General features: G+C 42.9%; 2 protein-coding genes across 6 annotated transcripts; both read left to right on the forward strand.

The window, feature by feature from the left end:
- The first annotated feature begins 738 nt into the window (after positions 1-738).
- LOC139538774 (2-Hydroxyacid oxidase 2-like) lies at positions 739-5757 on the forward strand. 4 transcript variants are annotated; one of them, XM_071341191.1, is made up of 8 exons: positions 739-879; positions 2880-3032; positions 3166-3317; positions 3572-3855; positions 4184-4408; positions 5045-5203; positions 5292-5361; positions 5494-5757. In XM_071341191.1, exons 2-8 carry the CDS (start codon positions 2902-2904, stop codon positions 5547-5549), a joined length of 1077 nt encoding a protein of 358 aa, XP_071197292.1. In that variant the 5' UTR covers positions 739-879; positions 2880-2901; the 3' UTR covers positions 5550-5757. The 4 variants fall into 4 exon arrangements, 3 of the variants coding, with proteins under 3 accessions (XP_071197292.1, XP_071197293.1, XP_071197291.1); XM_071341192.1 differs by having other exon boundaries at positions 788-879; positions 2862-3032; XM_071341190.1 differs by lacking the exon at positions 739-879 and adding an exon at positions 886-1032.
- A 3145-nt stretch (positions 5758-8902) lies between these two features.
- Positions 8903-20309, forward strand: LOC139538775 (kelch-like protein 9). 2 transcript variants are annotated; one of them, XM_071341194.1, is made up of 9 exons: positions 8903-9069; positions 9837-9890; positions 10091-10436; positions 16238-16370; positions 16699-16895; positions 17053-17875; positions 17982-18095; positions 19170-19378; positions 19652-20309. In XM_071341194.1, the coding sequence occupies exons 1-9, from the start codon at positions 9014-9016 to the stop codon at positions 19937-19939; spliced, it is 2220 nt and encodes a 739-aa protein (XP_071197295.1). In that variant the 5' UTR covers positions 8903-9013; the 3' UTR covers positions 19940-20309. The 2 variants fall into 2 exon arrangements, with proteins under 2 accessions (XP_071197295.1, XP_071197296.1); XM_071341195.1 differs by having other exon boundaries at positions 8939-9069; positions 9814-9890.
- Positions 20310-21109: the final 800 nt, after the last annotated feature.

The following is a 21109-nucleotide window of genomic DNA, read 5'->3' on the forward strand; positions in this document are numbered from 1 at the left end:
AATCTCAGTCAGGCAAACTCAAAGATAAACCTATGGCAGTTTTATATCTGAGGTGTCACTGACAACCCTGTGATCATTTGGTATGTAGGCTACAGTGACGCTGCAAGTTTTTGTGTGTGATGTGTGGTCTATAGAAGTCATTGACCACCCTGCTGTTACAGTACTATTACTGTAGTGCTTTGTGTTACTGACCATGCTGCTGTTTGCCACATTCTGTGTGTTTTAAATGTAGGCCTAGTATGTATTTCCCCATCTGTGCTGTAGTATGTAATGTGCAACCCCCCCCCCCCCTCCCCTCTCTATGGATCACTGTGGCATCAGCACATTTCTAGCCTCTGTGGGGTCACACTCACTGTCAGTGTTAATCTCTGTGATAGTTTTATTGAAGTCACACAAAAGCATACAATCACACAATAGGAATAGAACTAACTATGAGCTGCATCATCAGACACCAGACATTTCAGAATGGAGTTGATGTCATAAGGACTAGAGTGGTGAGTAATACAGAATGATATTAGTAGATCCTTCAAACTCAATACCTAAATGTATTTTGAAGCAAGTGGGATTGATGAAATGTTGTTGACATCTACTAAAATTACAATCCGTTATGATGTTATGAGGTTCATTCTCAGGTTAGGCCAATTAAAATGTGTTTGGGTGCGTTGGTGTTTTCAAATGGACTAAGATGGCCTTAGTCTCTTGAAAATGGTTAATATTTAATGGAGTTCATAGTACAACACTGCCAAGATGAGAGATGCACTGTTAACCATTTGTTAACACTTTTACAGAGCTCTTTTCAGAATAAGCAGTTGCCTGGTTTTTAGGGCTCGCTAGGGTTGCAATTTGTGTTATCATTCACCATAGCCTATGTGTGAGAAGGTAGGCCTATATTTTCCCCTAATACTTTTGTAGCATCGATAAATTATGTTTCTTTTTTGGAGTTTTTTTACCCCGCCCTCTGTCTGTCTGTGTTCAGTCGTTACCGCGTGTGTTGCATTTTTTGCTGTCATTTCGTGAAATGACAACTACTAGGTGAATACATAGTCTGTTAACGTGGTAAACTAGTTACGCTACTCAACTGAAGGAAAGGAGATTTATAGGCTACTGTAATAATTTTGTTTGATAAGGAAAAAATATGAAAGTGACTGCACTGTTATGTTTTCTGGATAACAAATGTATTGTGTAGATTTCTTGCTCTGTCGTGGTAATTGTTTAGTATTGTGCTAGTCCAGTAGACATTTTTACAAATGAAAAAAAAAACTGGTGTTGACAAGTAGGCTAGTTTTGCATTTTGTCCTTAATTTTCTTTGGGTAATTTGAGGTCCTCCATGTGCGCAAAGAGCCAAGCCCAGCTGTATTTCCAATGCAGTTTGTAATGCAGTGTAGCCTAGTTTTATTGAGAAGGGTTAATTGCAATCCACAATTCAGGGTGTTCCTGCATGTGGGCATTCCTGCATCTGCAGGAACCCCTCTTTATACATATTTTTGGTCCATTTTTAAGCTAGGACTCCGGTACACAGACGGGAGGTGTGGACGCTCCAGTACAGTAGGTGGAGTTAATGCACAATAACGTTGGTTGCCAACCGCCGATAAACCTTACAGAAGAAAAATAGGCAGGGATGACAACGGTAGCTAGTTAGCTAGGACACAGGTATGTCGTAACAACAGTGAGGTCAGGTGTTGGCAGACAGGAGTGAAGGACACCATGTGCTAGCTAGCTAGGACGCCGGAACACAGCAGGCTGATAACAAATAATCACATAGACAATCAGGGAAAATCCAGAACATCAAAGTGTCACACAAGTATGAAGATGGCATGTTCGGGGAGTGGGGGGAATGAAGGGGATGCTCAAGGGGGGGTGTTCATGCAGTAACCAATGGGATGCTCGGGGTGTTCCCACATGCAGGAACATCCCAATCCCAAAATCATTTGGGTTTAATGCAGCGTTCGTAGCCAAGTGGGAGGTGGGACTTTACCAGTTGTGAAGTCGTAAATACCAGTTGGATGCATTCACATGCTTTGAACTCGTTGAGAAACGCGGATTGGCTAATGGCCAAAAAGCTGCGTAAACCATAAACTAAAAGTACAACTATCATGCTTGTAATTAATATTAATAGATTGTTTTTTATACATAATGTTTTGTTGTTACATTTGTTATCGAGTTAATTTCCTTAGTAGGTGAAATCACAGGTCAGCATGTGGGAGAAGTGGGAGTTCAGGATGATAGACGAGTTGTCTACATGGAGGACCATTCAAGTGGATTTTTACCAGTCGTATGTGTTACATTTCCACTTTCTTCTTGGTTACGAACACAGCATTAGCCCTCTGGGAGTCAGGAATCAAGTTCAGGGAGTGAATCATTTAATAAATAAACTAAACATAATACAAAACAAGAAACACGAACAACGCACAGACATGAAAATGAAACAGAACCAATAACGCCTGGGGAAGGAACCAAAGGGAGTGACATATATAGGGAAGGTAATCAGGCAAGTGATGGAGTCCAGGTAAGTCTGATGACGTCGCTGGTGCGCATAACGATGGTGACAGGTGTGCGTAAAGAGCAGCCTCGTGACCTAGAGCGCCGGAGAGGGAGTATACGTGACACCCCCAGGTTCTGGTGACGCCACTGAATGTATTGCTGTATTTGTGTAAAATATGCACCAGAAGATGTTTGCAGTTATTGTATGCGTTTAAATTGCACAATTTACAACTCAGCTTACAACAAAGAACAGTATTTTTACTATGTTAAATCTCTACAAATGCCATAAGTATTTATCCATTCTGCTTTTAATACAGGATTACCTGATAGTGTAATTGACATATTGATAGCATTTCTTTACAATTGCTGTCCCTGACAGTGATCATATATCCTACAGAGAGGGGACCTGCTGTGCTGAGATGGCTATGGTATGTCTCACAGACTTTGAGGAGTATGCGAAGGAGCACCTCTCCAAGGCCACATGGGACTACTACGCAGCCGGAGCAGACGAGTGCTGCACCAGGGATGACAATCTGCTGGCCTACAAACGGTAAGTACCTCTCCCCATCCTGCAAACTACAGTACCCACGATTCAATGTCAGTCACTAACATCACTCAATAACAGCACACCTCAAACAGTAGTGCTTGGAAGATCCAAAATAATCACTTTGTCTCGGTCCCAGGATCCGTCTGCGGCCACGGATTCTACGGGACGTGTCAGTGAGTGACACCAGGACCACGGTGCAGGGCACAGAGATCAGCTTCCCTGTGGGCATCGCCCCCACTGCCTTCCACTGCCTGGCCTGGCATGAGGGAGAGATGGCCACCGCCAGGGGTGAGGACTAGGAGGGGTTTAACAGCTGTAGAGGTTGAGCTCTTTAGGCCAATAGCTTTGTTGTCACTGAGTATCCTAGGGGTGGTCCACTCAAAGTCTCTTTCTCTTGTTTACTATTGCTAATACTGCACAATTTAAACACTTGCCCCCCAATCCCCCCTTCCCTGATGCATGTGTAAATAAATTGTGCCTTCCTGTATTATACTTGTGCAAAAAAAAATGTATGTTCTACTTGAAACTCTCTCTCTCCTCAGCTACGGAGGCAGTGAACACATGTTACATCACTAGTACCTACTCCACCTGCTCTGTGGAGGAGATCGCAGCTGCAGCACCTAACGGCTACCGCTGGTTCCAGCTCTATGTGTACCGGGACAGAAAGCTTTCTGAATCAATCATTCACCGTGTGGAGGCCCTAGGCTACAAGGCCTTGGTCCTCACCGTCGACGTGCCCTACACCGGGAAGCGCCGCAACGATATACGCAACCAGTTCAAGCTCCCGCCACACCTCAAGGTCAAGAACTTTGACGGTGTCTTCCAGGTCAATATTTTTAACAGTAATGATTTTTACCATAAAATCATATAGGGATGGTTTCCTGGACAAAGATTAAGTCTAGTCTTGGACTAAAAAACACTGTCAATGGAGAATCTTAATCTGTGTCTGGGAAACCAGCCCATAGTGCCATAGTAGAGAGACAGTAGCTGCTCTAGAATTATTTAAGAATAATCCAACTAATGTATTTCCCATGAGGCCTCCTTCTGTGTGTATGTGTTTTGTTCTGTACTGTACTGTCTCCTGTATTGTATTGTGTTCTGTATTGTATGCGTCTGTCGTGTCTGGGTGGGTGTCCCTCTGACTACCTCTGTAGGAGGCTGCCGGTCCTGCGGGTGAGGAGTATGGAGTCCCTGCCAACACCCTGGACCCCTCCATCAGCTGGAAGGATGTGTACTGGCTGCAGTCTCTCACCCGCCTGCCCATCATCATCAAAGGCATCCTGACGAAGGAGGACGCTGAGCTGGCCGTGGAGCATGGCGTCCAGGGCATCATCGTGTCCAACCATGGAGGACGCCAGCTGGACGGAGGGCCCGCCACAGTAAGAATGGGCACAGAGTATATCACTTCATCATCATCTCACCTCTATTTGATCCTACAATCAGCAAGCCAAACACCATTTTGTTTATGAAATGTTGATTTTAAAGGACAGGGTCATTCCATTTGATTTCAATCACTTTTCATCACACCCCTTTTCATACATGTGGTCAGAAGTGAAATTTTGGACCTGAATGTCAACACATTCAAGAGATAGATGTGCTCAAAGTTGACCCTTTTTGCAAAACCCACCATACCATGAGACGTCCGTGTCCTCATCACTGGAAAAGATAAACAGTTGAGTTTGTTATCATTGAAAATCTTAGAAACAGGGTTGTCAAACTGTTCTATACTTTTTTTTATTTCCTAGCCTAGAACCTATTTTACATAATCTGAAGTGTTTGTGTTGTGCCAGCCATCGGTTTAGATACAGCATGCTCTTGAATACAGGGTGGGTGTCATGTTTTGGCTGATAAATGTACTAAAAGGGAATACAATATAAATATTCACTTTCAAATGGTACCACAAAGATGGTTGGAGGTCCACACATCATAGAATGTTGATTTGAATATCAGTTGTTTTAAATGATACTGTTAATATTCCATAGGAAGTTTCCTCTGCTTTCTTCTCTACCACCCAGATTGATGCCCTGTCTGAGATTGTGGACACAGTGCAGGGGCGGATCGAGGTATATCTGGACGGGGGTGTCCGCACTGGTAGTGATGTGCTGAAGGCTGTAGCTCTGGGAGCCAAGTGTGTGTTCATCGGCAGGCCGGCCGTGTGGGGCCTCGCCTATAAGGTAACAATTAACATTGTGTGTGATCAAACTATTAACTTGAGATACTGAGAATAACAAACTGTCTTGCTGCCTGTGTTTGTTCCTTCAGGGTGAAGAGGGGTTGAAGGAGGTACTACATATCCTCAACGATGAGTTCCGTCTGTCAATGGCTCTGTCTGGTGAGTAAGGAACCAAACTTCTTACATAATCATATATTTTCCAGTCTGAGATTAAAACCCCTTGCTTAGCTATCATTACCTCAACCTCATAACATTGCAACACTAATGTTTTGTTGGTCTTTCCTCCCTTAGGGTGCAGGAACGTGGCTGAGATCAACAGGAACCTCATCCAGTTCTCCAAACTGTGACTTAACAGCAGGGGGCGCCAGAACCAGCTTGACGAATAACGACGAAAGCAATACAGCGCTATCCATTCAATCAATAGAACTTCCAATTAAACCAGAATTTGGGACAACAAAACGAAACATCTCATGTGAATCATAATGAACTGAAACTGAATCTGACATCAATCAAATAAATCCTGAAATCATAATAAATTTGAATAGTTTTATCCAATATGGCTACCTTAGTTCTTGTGAAAAAATAACCAGACATGTTTAAATATAAGCATCTTCCATATGATATAACCAACAAAATATGTTTTTCACTCAGATATTCCTAACTTTCAATGGCTGCCAGCCCCCTGTCAACCCATCTATGAGTGAGAGAGGCCTGATATTGTGTCTCTGATGAGAATATGGTGACTAAAGTACAGTGACTAAAGTACAGTGCCTTCAGAAAATATTCATACCCCTTGACTTATTACACATTTTGTTGTGTTACATCCTGAATTCAAAATGGAATAAATATATTTTCTCTCACCCATCTACACAATAATAACAAAGTGAAATCATGCCTTTAGATTTCTTTTTGAAAATGTATTGAAAACTAAATAAAGAAATTTAGAACGACGCTGCAGAAGAGAAGCAGGTACGGGGAGTTGACATTTAATTAGGAGCGGACATGTAACAGGAAAGGAACAGCGTCAGAACTGGGAAACACAAAGACAGATGACAGTCAATGCAGCACCGGGGAACTGACAAATATAAGGGAGGTGATAAACAGGTGATTGAGTCCAGGTGAGTCCAATAATCGCTGATGCGCGTGACGAGGGAAGGCAGGTGTGCGTAATGATGGTGGCAGGAGTGCATAATGCAGGGCATCCTGGCCCCTTGAGCGCCAGGGGAGGAAGAGCGGGAGCAGGTGTGACAGTACCCCCCCCCCCCCTCCTCTAGGGGCACCACTCATCGTTCCACCTGGGCGAGCCTGACGGGCTGGCCGAGACACAGGGGCTGGACAAGCCGGCTGGGGGTAGAATCCCGATGAACCAGCAGAGGTGTGGGAGCCTGGCGGGCCGGCTGAGGCATAGGAGCCTGTCTATCCCGCTGAGGCGTAGGAGCCCGATGATCCGGCTGAAGCGTGACGTGGGATATGCGCCTTCCGAGCCAACCTGGGCAAGGATACCTCTCGAGCCGGCTAGGGCATGGAAGCCCAACGACCCAGCTAAAGCACCCCCGGTTCCATCAGCGCCAACCCCCGGACCCAACGTCACCACCAACCGAACCGCCAGCACTCACCGATGCTTCAGTTGATGGCGGCTGCATTCTGTAAGGACCGACGCTGCAGAAGAGAAGCAGGTACGGGGAGTTGGCATTTAATTAGGAGCGGACATGTAACAGGACAGGAACAGCGTCAGAACTGGGAGACACAAAGACAGATGACAGTCAATGCAGCACCGGGGAACTGACAAATATAAGGGAGGTGATAAACAGGTGATCGAGTCCAAGTGAGTACAGTAATCGCTGGTGCGCGTGACGAGGGAAGGCAGGTGTGCGTAATGATGGTGGCAGGAGTGCATAATGCAGGGCAGCCTGGCCCCTTGAGCGCCAGGGGAGGAAGAGCGGGAGCAGGCGTGACAGAAATATCAAATGTACATAAATATTCACACGCACATCTCTGAGTAAATACATGTTAGAATCACCTTTGGCAGCGATTACAGCTGTGAGTCTTTCTAGGTAAGTCTGTAAGAGCTTGGCACACCTGAATTGTACAATATTTACCCATTATTCTTATCAAAATTCTTCAAGATCTGTCAAGTCTTGCCTAAGATTTTCAGGCAGATTTAAGTCAAAACTGTAACTTGCCCACTCAGGAACATTCACTGTCTTCTTGGTAAGCAACTCCAGTATATATTTGGCCTTGTGTTTTAGGTTATTGTCCAGCTGAAAGGTGAATAAATATCCCAGTGTCTGGTGGAAAGCAGACTGAACCAGGTTTTCCTCTAGGATTTTGACTTTGCTTAGCTCCATTCCGTAAATCTTTTATCCTGAAAAACGCTGAATGTGTTGTATTGGATTTTCCCCACACATAACATTTTGTATTCGGGGGAAATTTTTTTTTGCTTTGCAACATTTTTTGCAGTATTACTTTAGTGCCTTGTTGCAAACAGGATGTATGTTTTGGAATATTTTTATTCTGTACAGTCTTCCTTCTTTTCACTCTGTCAATTAGGTTAGCATTGTGTAGTAACTACAATGTTGTTAATCCATCCTCCAGTTTCCAGTTTTCTCCTATCACAACCATTAAACTGTTTTAAAGTCACCATTGGCCTCAGAGTGAAATCCCTGAGCAATATCCTTCCTCTCCGGCAACTGAGTTCGGAAGGACGCCTGTGTCTTTGTAATGACTGGGTGTATTGATACACCATCCAAAGTGTAATTAATAACTTCACCATGCTTAATTTGTAAAAAATTCTACAAATATGATTCCACTTTGATATTATGTGGTATGGTGTGGAGGCCAGTGACCAAAAAATCGAATTAATTTAAATTCAGGCTGTAACACAACAAAATTTGGAAAATGTCAAGGGTTGTGAATACTTTCTGAAGGCACTGTAAGTGAATTGTGAAGGTGAATTTGCTTTTAAATCAGTGGCCAACAGAGATCCATCAGTCAAAAAAGGTTGAGGGTGAAATGATTGATCCCTTCTGGTTTGATTGTAATAACTGTTCTGGCTGGTGAGGTGGAAGCGAGAGGAGTGTAGTTGATAGAGTGATGTAACAGGGCTGTTTGGCATTCCAGTTCCTAATCCTCTGAGAACAACAGCGTGATTTGATTCAGAACCCTGGAGACACAATGAGATGAGAACTACTGTAAAACCACTTTGAGAATCAAATATATTTAAAAAAAACTTTCTGCCTCCTGTCATTCATTTAGTTTTATTTGATGCTAAAATATTTGATGGTGTATGTTATTTGTTTCCTCTTACAATTTAATTGACATTTCTTTAGATATGACATCTTAGTACCATGAGATTATTATGGGATTCTAAAAAATAATTGTAAGAAACTGTAGTGCCACATTTTACACTAGAGAAGTATAGCAGACTCAAGGGACTGAAAGGATGAGCAAAAACCCACTAGGCACACGCTGGTTGAATCAAAGTTGTTTCCATGTCATTTCAATGAAATTACGTTGGACCAACGTGGTATAGATGTTTATTTGAAGTCTGTGCCCAGTGGGAAGTCATTGTATGCTTCTGTCTTTACAACAACTAATGTGTAAAAATAAGATTGTTGAGAACAAAAAGAGAACAAAAAGAGAGAGAAAGAGAACTGACACAGGAAGTGGCTGAGGTCTTGGTTAGCTGTGAGAAACTGACTGTGTTGCTGCTTACCCCATTCTACATAACGGTTCCACTCTGCATCCAGCTGCTGCAAGGAGACATTTAGTGGTCTGTAAAGAATTTAATAGATTGCTGTATGTTGGTTATATGTCAGAAGAAGGCCTTTCGGTTAAGGAGAACCTGTTGAAAAGAATAGCTTCGAGGTAGGTTCCTTCCTTTCCTATCATTTATGTTAATGCGGGTGTAAAGTTTGTAAACTTGATATAGAGTACAGTCTTGCACAGAAACTAACTGCCATGACCCAAAATAAAGAATATAAATACAAATGATGAATACGAAGTGAAGCATAAGTTCAGTGTTCAGAGGCTACTGAGTTAGATCTTATAAACACTACTGTTATCCACTTGAAACATCAACCAATGTGGAAGTATTGAAACAACACTATATCACGATAAATCAAATAACATTGTATTGGTCACGTACACGTATTATGGAAATGTTATCACAGGTGGAGCGAAATGCTTCTGTTTGTAGCTCCAACAATGCAGTATACTTAACAATACAAAACAATACACACAAATCCCCAAAATTAAAGAAATTAAGAAATATGAGATGCTGCAACATAATCAAGTTGAGGACAACACCATTAAAATAGAGAAGTTAATGAGTTAAGTTACAGGAGTTCAATGTATTAACATTTACAGCAAATACACATAGTATAGTAACAATGTTATCAGGAAAGCCCCACATCTGCATATGTTCCCTGGGCTTGTTGATTAAGTGAGTCATACTGCCTACCAGACAACCTACATATAAAACAAAGACATACTCAACAGTTTCATTTCCCATTTTGTAGCTTGTTCAGAGTGAAGAGGCTCTGAAAAAGAAAACAGCAAATGATTTGGTACTGACAGACCAGACATCAATTTAATCCTGCCCTGTTTTAATGCTGTCTTATGCATCCGTTTAGGAACCTTTCACAGAGGTGCAACAGGAAATCCAGCGACACACCAACTGATATGGGGTAGGCTGATCCAATTTTTGGGGTCATTTTTAGGTAATTTAATAGTAGATTATAGTGACTAAATACTGTATATTTCATAACAATCAATATTAGAATGTACTTGCTTCAGTAAACTGCAATGTGAGCTGCCAAGCAGTGGACTAAACTACTACAGTAGCTGAAGATGATACAGCAACGACCCCTATTATTTTGTGTTCCAGTGGCAGTGGTGAGGAGAAGGAGAGTGGGCCGGGAAGGCTTCACAGGAGACTGTCTCGTCTGGGGAGCAGAGGCTCTCTTAGAGAGCCCCCCAGACTTCCACCCCAACATGTCCAACCCCCAGCACCATCTCCTGCCCCAGCTCCGGCCCCAGCCCCAGCTCCGGCCCCAGTTGACAGACCCACTCCCACTCCCCCAACACCAAACCCTCCAACCCCTCCAGACCCAGCACCTAAACCATTGGAGCTTCCCCCGAAACCCCCTGATATCAACCTGAAGCCAAGCCTCCCTCCAAGGCCTCTAACCAGGATGTTCAGCAGCAATGAGCATGGCACCGCAGTCCTACAGGTACAACCCAACCACACCGCTCATACACCAGCCAGAGTTATGAAAGGTTCATTGGGGTTATTACTTAGCTGGGAAAGTTGTCAAGATGTATTAGGATCCTAGGCCGATTATTTTTGTAATCTATCTGAATGGTGTCCAACAAATGCATATATCAATAGGATACATGTGGAGATAGTTATTCTATTTTGTACCATCAAAACTGTGATTATATGTAGAAGCCAGACAGCATAGTTTAAATTAAGCCTTTAAAATCGATAGATCAAGAATATCCCTAAACAAACGGGAGAGAGTGAGCGGCCTGTAATACACAACAGCGAACCAATCTGTGAGTAAAGTGACGCTGAGACTCGAATCCGACAAACCTTGGCTTCCCTTAGAGGTATCGACAAAGAACAACTTGGAGATGCAAATTAGAGCAACGAACAGCTGAAGGATATCCAGGAAAACATAGCTAAAATGCTCTCAATGCTCACCAAAAAAATTAAGTAGATTTGCTTGAAATGAAAGTAGATTCTATCGTGTCAGATATGCATATACAGGAGAGGCACATGGACGAACAAGACAACAAAATTGGCCTTCTGGAAACAAAGGTGTAAACTTTAGAAGATGAACTGGTTCAGCTCGAAAACAGATAGAGACAAAATAATATGATAATGTTGTCCCTACTGGAAGATGAGGAAAAAGGGGACCTTTCCAGCTACGTGATCAAGCTGATATTGGAGGAGCTTGGTGTGGATGAATCACCGAAAGATCTGGAGCGATGCCATCGGATCTGCATGAAGCAGAAGAACTCTAAATACCCTCGCATGGTAATCTTTAAGCTGTGGAACTATCATACCAAAGTCAACATTCTGCGGGCACAGGGAGGAAAGGAGATCAAGGTTCAGGGCCAGTCCATTCGATTCGCCCAGGACGTGTCTGCTAGGCTTAGGAAAAAACACAGGCAATTCATTCCAATCAGACAGTCACTGGAGGAAAAAAGAAATCAAGTCTCAACTCCGATTCCCGGCAGTACCGTGAACAGGCTGCAGGAAACATTTCCAGTTGAAGAGAGAGAGACCAGTCCTGAGGAGAAGCAGAAGCGGAATAAACAGATAAGCACATACATGTGTGTGTGTGTGTGTGTGTGTGTGTGTGTGTGTGTGTGTGTGTGTGTGTGTGTGTGTGTGTGTGTGTGTGTGTGTGTGTGTGTGTGTGTGTGTGTGTGTGTGTGTGTGTGTGTGTGTGTGTGTGTGTGTGTGTGTGTGTGTGTGTGTGTGTGTGTGTCTGTGTGTGTGTGTGTGCAAGAGGGTGTGAGTGGGTGTATGTGTGGGTATGTGTTTGTCAGTGGAGGCTGCTGAGTGGAGAACGGCTCATAATAATGGCTGAAATGGAGTAAATGTAATGGTATCAAAAACATATTTTTTATGTGTTTGATACCATTCCATTCACTCCATTCCATCCATTACACGCCATTCCAGCCATTATTATGAGCCGTCTTCCCCTCAGCAGCCTCAACTGGTGTCCCATATGAATGGGAGAGTGAAGGAGGGTGAATATGAATATGTGTAGGAAGGATGGGTATGCGGAGGCATCGAATATATGTTGTGTGTTGTGTTGGATTTGGATTGGGAGAAAGAGAAGAAAGGAATTATACTACAATGTCATTGTATTTGTTTTTTTATAACTTGTAAACCTGTTGTAAAATTAATAAGAGTTCTGGATAGATTAGGAAAGGATGTCGAATCATTATTATTCCTTGTTTGTAATTACAACTAAGATTTAATGATGGTTATTGGTGAGAATGTAGAGGGGCCATATCCAGGGGATTGGGTGACTGGGAGGGCATCAGATACTTCTCTGAGGTGTGTGTGGGGCCTCCACTCATCCCATTTCAGTCTCTCGGAGGACCCACTCACCCTAAGTAGACCCCCACCAACCACTATCATTTAATTTATAACGTAATACAAACCAACCACAGTACTTAAGTGGCAGTCTTTATTCAAATGTATGTACAATGTATGTATCCACAGTTTTTGGGGGGTAACATTAGGAGAGGAGTCTGCGCAAAAAATACATACTTTGCAGGGTTTATTTCTTTTTTTTCTGCACAGCCCACATGCCCACACACTGTATATGTAATGTATACAATAACTATGTATTTATACTATGATCCTCCCATTCTATGGAATGCCCACCGCCCTCATATGTCATGTATGCTAAAATGTTTTAATTGGTTCTTAAATGATAGACAGAAAAGATAAGGTTAACTTTGATTCTATACTAGTAAAGAGCAGCATGTAATGTCCACGGGCTCCATGATGGGGAAAAAAGCATATGGTTCTCCAACACCGTTTGTTGCGTCCGTTTGCTGTTTACTCCTGCATAAATAAAGTGTACGCCTGTTCACAACTCTCTGCCCTCCTGCACCTGACTTCGCTACAGGTACGCACACCCGTGACAGTCTGATTAATTTGTTTTAGAAAGGGGCACAAGATAGGGATGTCCCCTCTCCCACCTCCTGTTTGACTGGCATTTGAACCGCTTGCAGAAAGAATTAGACAGGACCCAAACGTAGCAAGTGTCAGTATTGGTAAATATAAATTAATATAAACTATCTTATTTGCAGATGATCTCCTGATATACCTGACCAATATTGAAAACTCAATGCACCCTTTGCTGAAGATATTTTCAGACGACTCAAAAATCTCAGAATATAAAATGAACGTCGATAAAACAAAATAATGGCAGTAGGAAAAAGAAACTAACGATCTACAGTTATTCTTTAAGTGGACCACAAAAAAATATTAAATACTTAGGATGCTTAATAAGTGACAACAAACAACAAATATATAAAGATAACTTTATTGCATTACTCAACAATATGAAAGCAGATCTAATTAAATGGAATAAACTTCCCAGAAATCTTACAGGTAGAATAAAACTCTTTAGAATGGCATGGCTACCAAATTTTTTGTTTTTATTTTCAGTAATACCAATTACCCCACTGAAGACATTCTTTAAAAAAGTACACTCGGTCATAAACATACTTTATATGTGCAACTAAAATTCATAGAATAAAAAGGAAAGTTTTACATCTTCCTAAGTCTGAAGGTGGTTTTAACCTTCCAGACTTGGAATTGTATCAATTTGCTACCCAACTATTCTACTTGCGACATATAGTTAAAGAGGAACAAGTGGTACATAATTAAGATACGCATGCTCATCCCCAGAACCTTTTTCCTATCTATTTTCAAAGGATAAAGCTAAGAAGATTAACAAATTTGTAGTTAAGAACATTATAACAATATGGAAGAAAATTTAAAGTATTCTACAGGAACAATATCACTCCCTAAAAACACAACCTTATGGAACAATCCTTGGATAGCTTTTCACAATTCACCGATAAATTGGTCCACCTGGAAATTACTTGGTAATAGGAAATACATTTATTTTCATGGCAGAAGTAAAAAGTAGTTTCAAATAAAAGTTAAAAGTTACATATCAGAGCAACCTGGAGGGAATCTTAGTTGAGTCAGAAAAGAATGTCCATATGATAGGGAAGATATACAAAACCTTGCAGGGAGCTCATCCAACTACAATCTCTTAGAAAAAAATATAATCTATTGGAACCAAGATTTAAGAAGAACGGATGTTGGCACAAGATGGAGGGAAAGTTGGAGCATAACTAACTAAGTTACAGAAATGTACACTTAATCCAGTATAAACTAATGTGTATAATTTATTATGCAAGAGACAAAATTCACAAATTCTAAATTGGCTGTCAGAAGTATTACAATGTAAACTTACTTGTAATCCATCTGTCTGCATATTTCAAGACATGGCATATGAGGGTGTAGTGAGATACCCAATGGCGTGGACGATTCTCTTCTCATCACTCGTCTAAAAACGTGGAAATCAACCAATCTGCTATCCTTAATTAACACAATGGAAAAATATAATGATTTATTATTGAAATATTGAAATAGCATGGGCAACCGAGAAAAACAAATTGTTACAATTTAAGGCCAAGTGGCAAACAATAACTAGGGATGGGGATGGAGGTGTGAGCATCCGGGTCAGGGCAGATAAGATGTAGTCATTGTTTGTGTGTGTCTATATGCTGTTGTACTTATGTATAATTTTGTATCTGAAGTGAAAAAGATATATACAGTACTAGTCAAAAGTTTGGACACACATACTCATTCAAGGGTTTTTCTTAATTTGTACTATTTTCTACATTAATAGAAAATAGAATAATAGTGAAGACATCAACTCTATGAAATAACACAGATGGAATCATGTAACCAAAAAAGTGTTAAACAAATCAAAATAGATTTTATATTTGAGATTCTTCAAAGTAGCCACCCTTTGCCTTGATGACAGCTTTGCACACTCTTGGCATTCTCTCAACCAGCTACATGAGGTAGTCACATGGAATGCATTTCAATTAACAGGTGTGCTTTGTTAAAAGTTAATTTGTGCAATTTCTTTCCTTCTTAATGCGTTTGAGCCAATCAGTTAGGGGTTGTAGGGGTGGTATACAGAAGATAGCCCTATTTGGTAAAAGACCAAGTTCATATTATGGCAAGAACAGCTCAAATAAGCAAAGAGAAACGACAGTCCATCATTACTTTAGGACATGAAGATCAGTCAATACGGAAAATTTCAAGAACTTTGAAAGTTTCTTCAAGTGCAGTCGCAAAAACTATCAAGCGCTATGACGAAACTAGCTCTCATGAGGACCGCCACAGAAAAGAAAGACGCAGAGTTACCTCTGCTGCAGAGGATAAGTTCATTAGTCACCAGCCTCAGAAATTGCGGCCCAAATAAATGCTTCACAGAGTTCAAGTAACAGACACATCTCAACATCAACTGTTCAGAGGAGACTGCGTGAATCAGGCCTTCATGGTCGAATTTCTGCAAAGAAACCACTACTAAAGGACACCAGTGAGAAGAAGAGACTTGCTTGGGCCAAGAAACATGAGCAATGGACATTAGACCGGTGGAAATCTGTCCTTTGGTCTGATGAGTCCAAATTTGAGATTTTTTGTTCAAACCGCCATGTCTTTGTGAGACGCAGAGTAGGTGAACGGATTATCTTTGCATGTGTAGTTCCCACCGTGAAGCTTTGAGGAGTAGGTCTGATGGTGTGGGGGTGCTTTGCTGGTGACACTGTCTGTGATTGCTGGCACACAACCAGCATGGCTACCACAGCATTCTGCAGTGATACACCATCCCATCTGGTTTGCACTTAGTGGGACTATCATTTGTTTTCAACAGGACAATGACCCAACACTCCTCCAGGCTGTGTAAGGGCTATTTGACCTAGAAGGAGAGTGATGTAGTGCTGCATCAGATGACCTGGCCTCCACAATCACCCGACCTCAACCCAATTGAGATGGTTTGGGATGAGTTGGACAGCAGAGTGAAGGAAAAGCATCCAACAAGTGCTCAGCATATGTGGGAACTATTTCAAGACTGTTGGAAAAGCATTACAGGTGAAGCTGGTTGAGAGAATGCCAAGAGTGTACAAAGCTGTCATCGAGGCAAAGGGTGGCGGCTACTTTGAAGAATCTCAAATATAACATATATCTTGATTTGTTTAACAATTTTTGGGTTACTACATGATTCCATATGTGCTGTTTCATAGTTTTAATGTCTTCACTATTATTCTAGAAACCCTTGAATGAGTAGGTGTATCCAAACTTTTGACTGGTACTGTATATCATTAAGAGAGAAAAAATATGGTGGCCAACACCATTAGACATTGAAGGGGATCCAAACCATAGATGTAAAATTAATGTTGTTCTTCCTTTCAGGGGTTTCAGTTGTTCAGAGGTGATGAGACTCTGTGTGATGTCATCCTAGTGCCTGGGGACAGCAGTGACACCTTCCCAGTACACAGAGTCCTTATGGCCTCCGCCTGCGACTACTTCAAAGCCATGTTCACTGGTTAGTCTGTGATAAATAACATTCAATGAGGTTTTTCAATATGTGCAATATGTAAATATATTTCAATATGCTAGTATATTTCAATGGGGATTGTTTCACAATGTGTGATCGAGAGCAGTCATCGAGTAAGTAAGTAAGTCATATTTTTTCACAGATGAGTTTTTTAGGGCTGAGCCTATGAAAAGTCTCTCTCTTACAGTATTTGCTCTCATCACGTCCACTCAGACCATTTTCAAACTATGTTTGAAAATTCTTGCACTCTTACATCATTAACTGTAACAGCATTCACCCTCCATATCTCTCACTTTTCCTCTTTCCCTCTCTCTAGGGGGTATGAGAGAGCAGGAGATGAGGGAGATTAAGCTCCATGGTGTGAGCAAGACGGGTCTGAAGAACATCATAGAGTTCATTTACACATCCCGGCTGAGTCTGAGCATGGCCAACCTGCAGGACACTCTGGAGGCTGCCAACTTTTTACAAGTCCTCCCCGTCCTCGGCTTCTGCAACGAGCTGCTCAGCACTGAGGTGAGTTGATCAGGTTACTTACCGGTACTGAAACAATGAACAGGTGGATGTGCTGGATGGGTGTATTGAAGAGACAGTGAAAAACATGGCCAATGTAAAGACAGGAGACCTGTCACAAGTTCATCCAGTCGTGTCTGTTTTCCTGTGTGTGTGGTAGATCACTATTGATAACTGTGTGGAGGTGGAGCGCATTGCCGGGGACTTGCTCCTGGAGGACGTGCAGGCCCACATTGGGAAGTTTGTCTGTCAGAACCTGTCAGCGTTGCTGCAGTCTGGCCGCTACCTGCAGCTCTCCGAGCCCAGCCTAGCCAACGCCCTGGCCAGCGACAGCCTCAAGGGCTTCTCTGAGATGGAGCTGTACCGCATCGCCCGCTCCTGGCTGGACCACGACCCTCCCACCCGCCGCACCGCCGCCTACTCCCTGATGCGCCACGTCCGCTTCCCCCTCATGACCCCCACGGAGCTGCTCGAGATCTCCCAGGAGGACGAGGGGCACGGCGATGGCGGGGCAGCCATGATGCGCTCGGACACGGCCTGCGTAAACCTCCTGCTAGAGGCCAGCAACTACCAGATGATGCCCTTCCTCCAACCTTCCTTACAGACAGAGCGCACGCGCATCCGGTCCGACGCCACACACCTGCTGGCACTGGGTGGGGTGATGCGGCAACAGCTGGTGGTGAGCAGGGAGCTGAGGCTGTACGATGAGGAGAGCGGCCACTGGAGGGCGCTGAGGCCCATGGAGGTTCCATGCTACCAGCACGGCGTGGCTCTGCTCGGGGGCTTCCTCTACATCGTGGGCGGCCAGAGCACCTACGACACCAAGGGCAAGACAGCGGTGGACAGCGTCTACCGCTATGACCCGCGCTTTGACCGTTGGCTGCAGGTAGCCTCGCTCAATGAGAAGAGAACCTTCTTCCACCTGAGCGCCCTGAAGGGGAAGCTGTATGCTGTTGGGGGCAGGAACGCTTCAGGAGAGATCGGTGGGGCACTAGTGTACTGGAGATGTTTTTACTGCAATCTGTTACAGAGAAATAGTGATCTTTAAGGTGCATATTGAGTGAATTTACATTTGTTTTACTCTTTTAGACACCGTGGAGTGCTACAACCTCAGAAAGAATGAGTGGATGTTCGTGTCACCCATGATCGACCCCCACTACGGGCATGCTGGGACAGTCCATGGTGACCTGATGTATGTCTCAGGTAAGTTTCTCAGACCACTAACAGTTAGAATACAAACTCACCAAACAGTTCAAACCTACAACGTGAAGGCTTGAATTGACTATGATTGCTGTCCTGATGCAATCAGCTCAGTCAGAACGGAGAGGTTTTCAGTTAATGTATTCAGGCAAACAAAGGATGTGTTGTTGACCTGTTTTAATCCACTCTCGGCGCTTAACAGCTTTGATAGACTTTAACATAACATAGTAGCTCTGAACCGTTATCATTCTCATCTTGGTCGATTTCTATGATGGTCTCCTAGCAACCTTGGAGTAGAAACCAATTTCTCATGTTGAGAACAGAGGTTGTAGATATGGGATTGAGGGCCAGGAAACACAAAGACCTTTATTTGAAATGGGTCAGAGTGTAGGTTAACCACAGCTCTCTGAAGAGCAATTGTGTCGATTTTATGCTCGCGGAGACAACCAGAAAACAGCTTATTCTGAACAGATGCTTTAAAAAGTCCATGCAGAAAATGTATTATTTTTTATCTGCATTAATTTCAGCATCCAAGTGTTAAAGTTACAAAGCAGTGGCTAAGTAGTTTGAGCCCAAGGCTGAGTGGGGATGGTATGGCAAAGAGTAGGTGGATTCCATCAGAGGCGTGGGGACATGTAGAGGATGGTGTAATGGAATAATGGTCACAGCTCTCTGCAGCTCACAGCACCAGACCACATCCTTCCTGTTCAGACCCAAACGGTCTGTTTTTCACACTAGGGCCCTACTGCTCCTGCCCCACTATATGCTGGTGATTGATCATGTGGGTAGAAGAGCACCCGACCACTGCCTCACAGTTCAGCCCCCTACACCGTCACTCTTTCTTTCTCAACGTCCATCCTTTACATATGCTACAGTACCAAAGTTACACTGCCCTCCCCTTGAACTCTCTCTGACTGTGGTGTATTCCACGTCAGATGAAAATGTAATGGATGGATTGAAATGTTTGTCTTATTAAAACCATAGGATATTAGTTTGTACACATAAAACTGTATTTTAGTAAACATGTTTTCATGGTATCTATCTAATAAAATCAATGTCAATCCACTGATCCAACAGGTGGCATCACACAAGACACATTCCAGAAGGAGCTGTCATGTTATGACCCTGAGACTGACACATGGAGTTACCGTGCCGACATGATGGAACTGCGTGGCCTTCACTGCATGTGCACGGTGGGCGACCGGCTCTACGTGATGGGAGGGAACCACTTCCGGGGCAGCAGTGACTACGATGACGTACTGGACTGTGAGTTCTACAGCCCCGAGGTAAGACATGGCACAGGCCTTAGTTTTGGTCCCAACAATATGATAAGCAATTTGACCACTTTCTTGATACCTTACCCTTATCCTAACTGTTCTGACTTTGATGGTCACATGTCACAGGAGCTTTGTGGCTTGGGCGAAAATGATGACCAAACAAGGAACAAATTAAATTAGGGGAGAAAAGCGGAATTCTGTGAGGCAGCTAGCCAATCAGAGCTCAGATCTTATTATGATGTTGTCCCAAAACAAAGACCTGTGTTTTATATCTTCCCCCAGGTGGACCAGTGGACGGTGGTGGCAGCCATGCCATGGGGCCAGAGTGATGTGGGGGTGGCCGTGTTCCAGGGCCAGATCTATGTAGTGGGGGGCTATTCCTGGAACAGCCGATGCATGGTGGACATTGTGCAGCGCTACGACCCAGAGAAGGACGAGTGGGACCGGGTGTTCAACGTGCTAGAACCACTGGGCGGGATCCGGGCCTGCACCATGACTGTGCACCTACCTGAGGGTGCCGTGGACGACGGACAGATGCATGAGTGCCCACTGGACACTGCCAAGAACTGAGAGCAAGGACATATGGCTTTAGCCTCTCTGTGTTTGTGATGCTGAAAAATTTGACCTTTTTGCAAGCTTGAACTGTGGGAGAAGTGGAACGAATGTCTGCAGTAGCATTTCTCTAATATATCCGTACATTTGGTTGACTGACTGTTCTTTTGTAATCTTTGTGTTGGAATTATTTTCGTATCTGAATGACTTCTGCTTTGCTCTTTAATGTGAAACACCTCTCAAAAAGCTCCTTTTCATGGAGAATATGTTTTTTACTTTGACAATGTATTTTCAAACTATAAGTTATGGCTTGAATTATGTTTTATTGCTGGACGAGTATTTTGTATTGTATATGAATGAGTAATGAAAATAAAATGCATACTATTAATCATCATACTTTTCAATACTAAACAGACACCACACAATCTAACAAGTCAACCCACTTACTAGTCTAGGGTCTCTGCCCTTCTTGGTTACTGTTGCAACCTCGGACAACCTTTTCCCAGGAAGCCCAATTCCCCATTCAACCACTGGCAAAATCCTCTCACAATGATCTCAAACTGTGTTTCTAATACACACTGGAATTGAACTCAGACTACCCATTGCTAACCAGGAAACTCTTAGGTATGTTGTGGTGGACTGTCATTACAATTGCTTCATGGGAACATGGTACAATTATGTTTTTAATATAACTACCGATGTAGGATCTTAAATTGATCACTCTTTTATTGCTAATAATTTTACTGTACAGCAGCTAATGCAAACTTGTAGTGTGTTTGAGGTTTAAAAAGGCTTTTAAAGTTTGTAATTTCCACTTTCAAATGACAGACTTGATTTGCCCTAACAAAAAATGTATCAACCCCTACAAAAAAAATCCATTAATTAGAATTCACATATTAATTACATTTCCTGTTGCTGTAGCAAACTGGCTCAAATTAAGATCTTACACTGAATGGCTCTGAATTCACTGCCAGCAGGCAGTCAAAGCCATAACCACTTTTGGAGCCAACTGGTGCTCTCAAATCGCATCCTGATGTCTAGAGCAGATGGGTGTTGTATTCATAACATTGCTAACTTAGCTAGCAAACACATTTTGAGAAAACAAGTGCTGCAGTCCAAACATAATGTTTTACCCTCTCAGCCCTCTTGCCTGTCACTTTCCCTAGCGGCAATCCCCATCGAACCCAG

Source organism: Salvelinus alpinus, chromosome 14, assembly GCF_045679555.1.
Source record: "Salvelinus alpinus chromosome 14, SLU_Salpinus.1, whole genome shotgun sequence".
Lineage (NCBI taxonomy): Eukaryota > Metazoa > Chordata > Actinopteri > Salmoniformes > Salmonidae > Salvelinus > Salvelinus alpinus.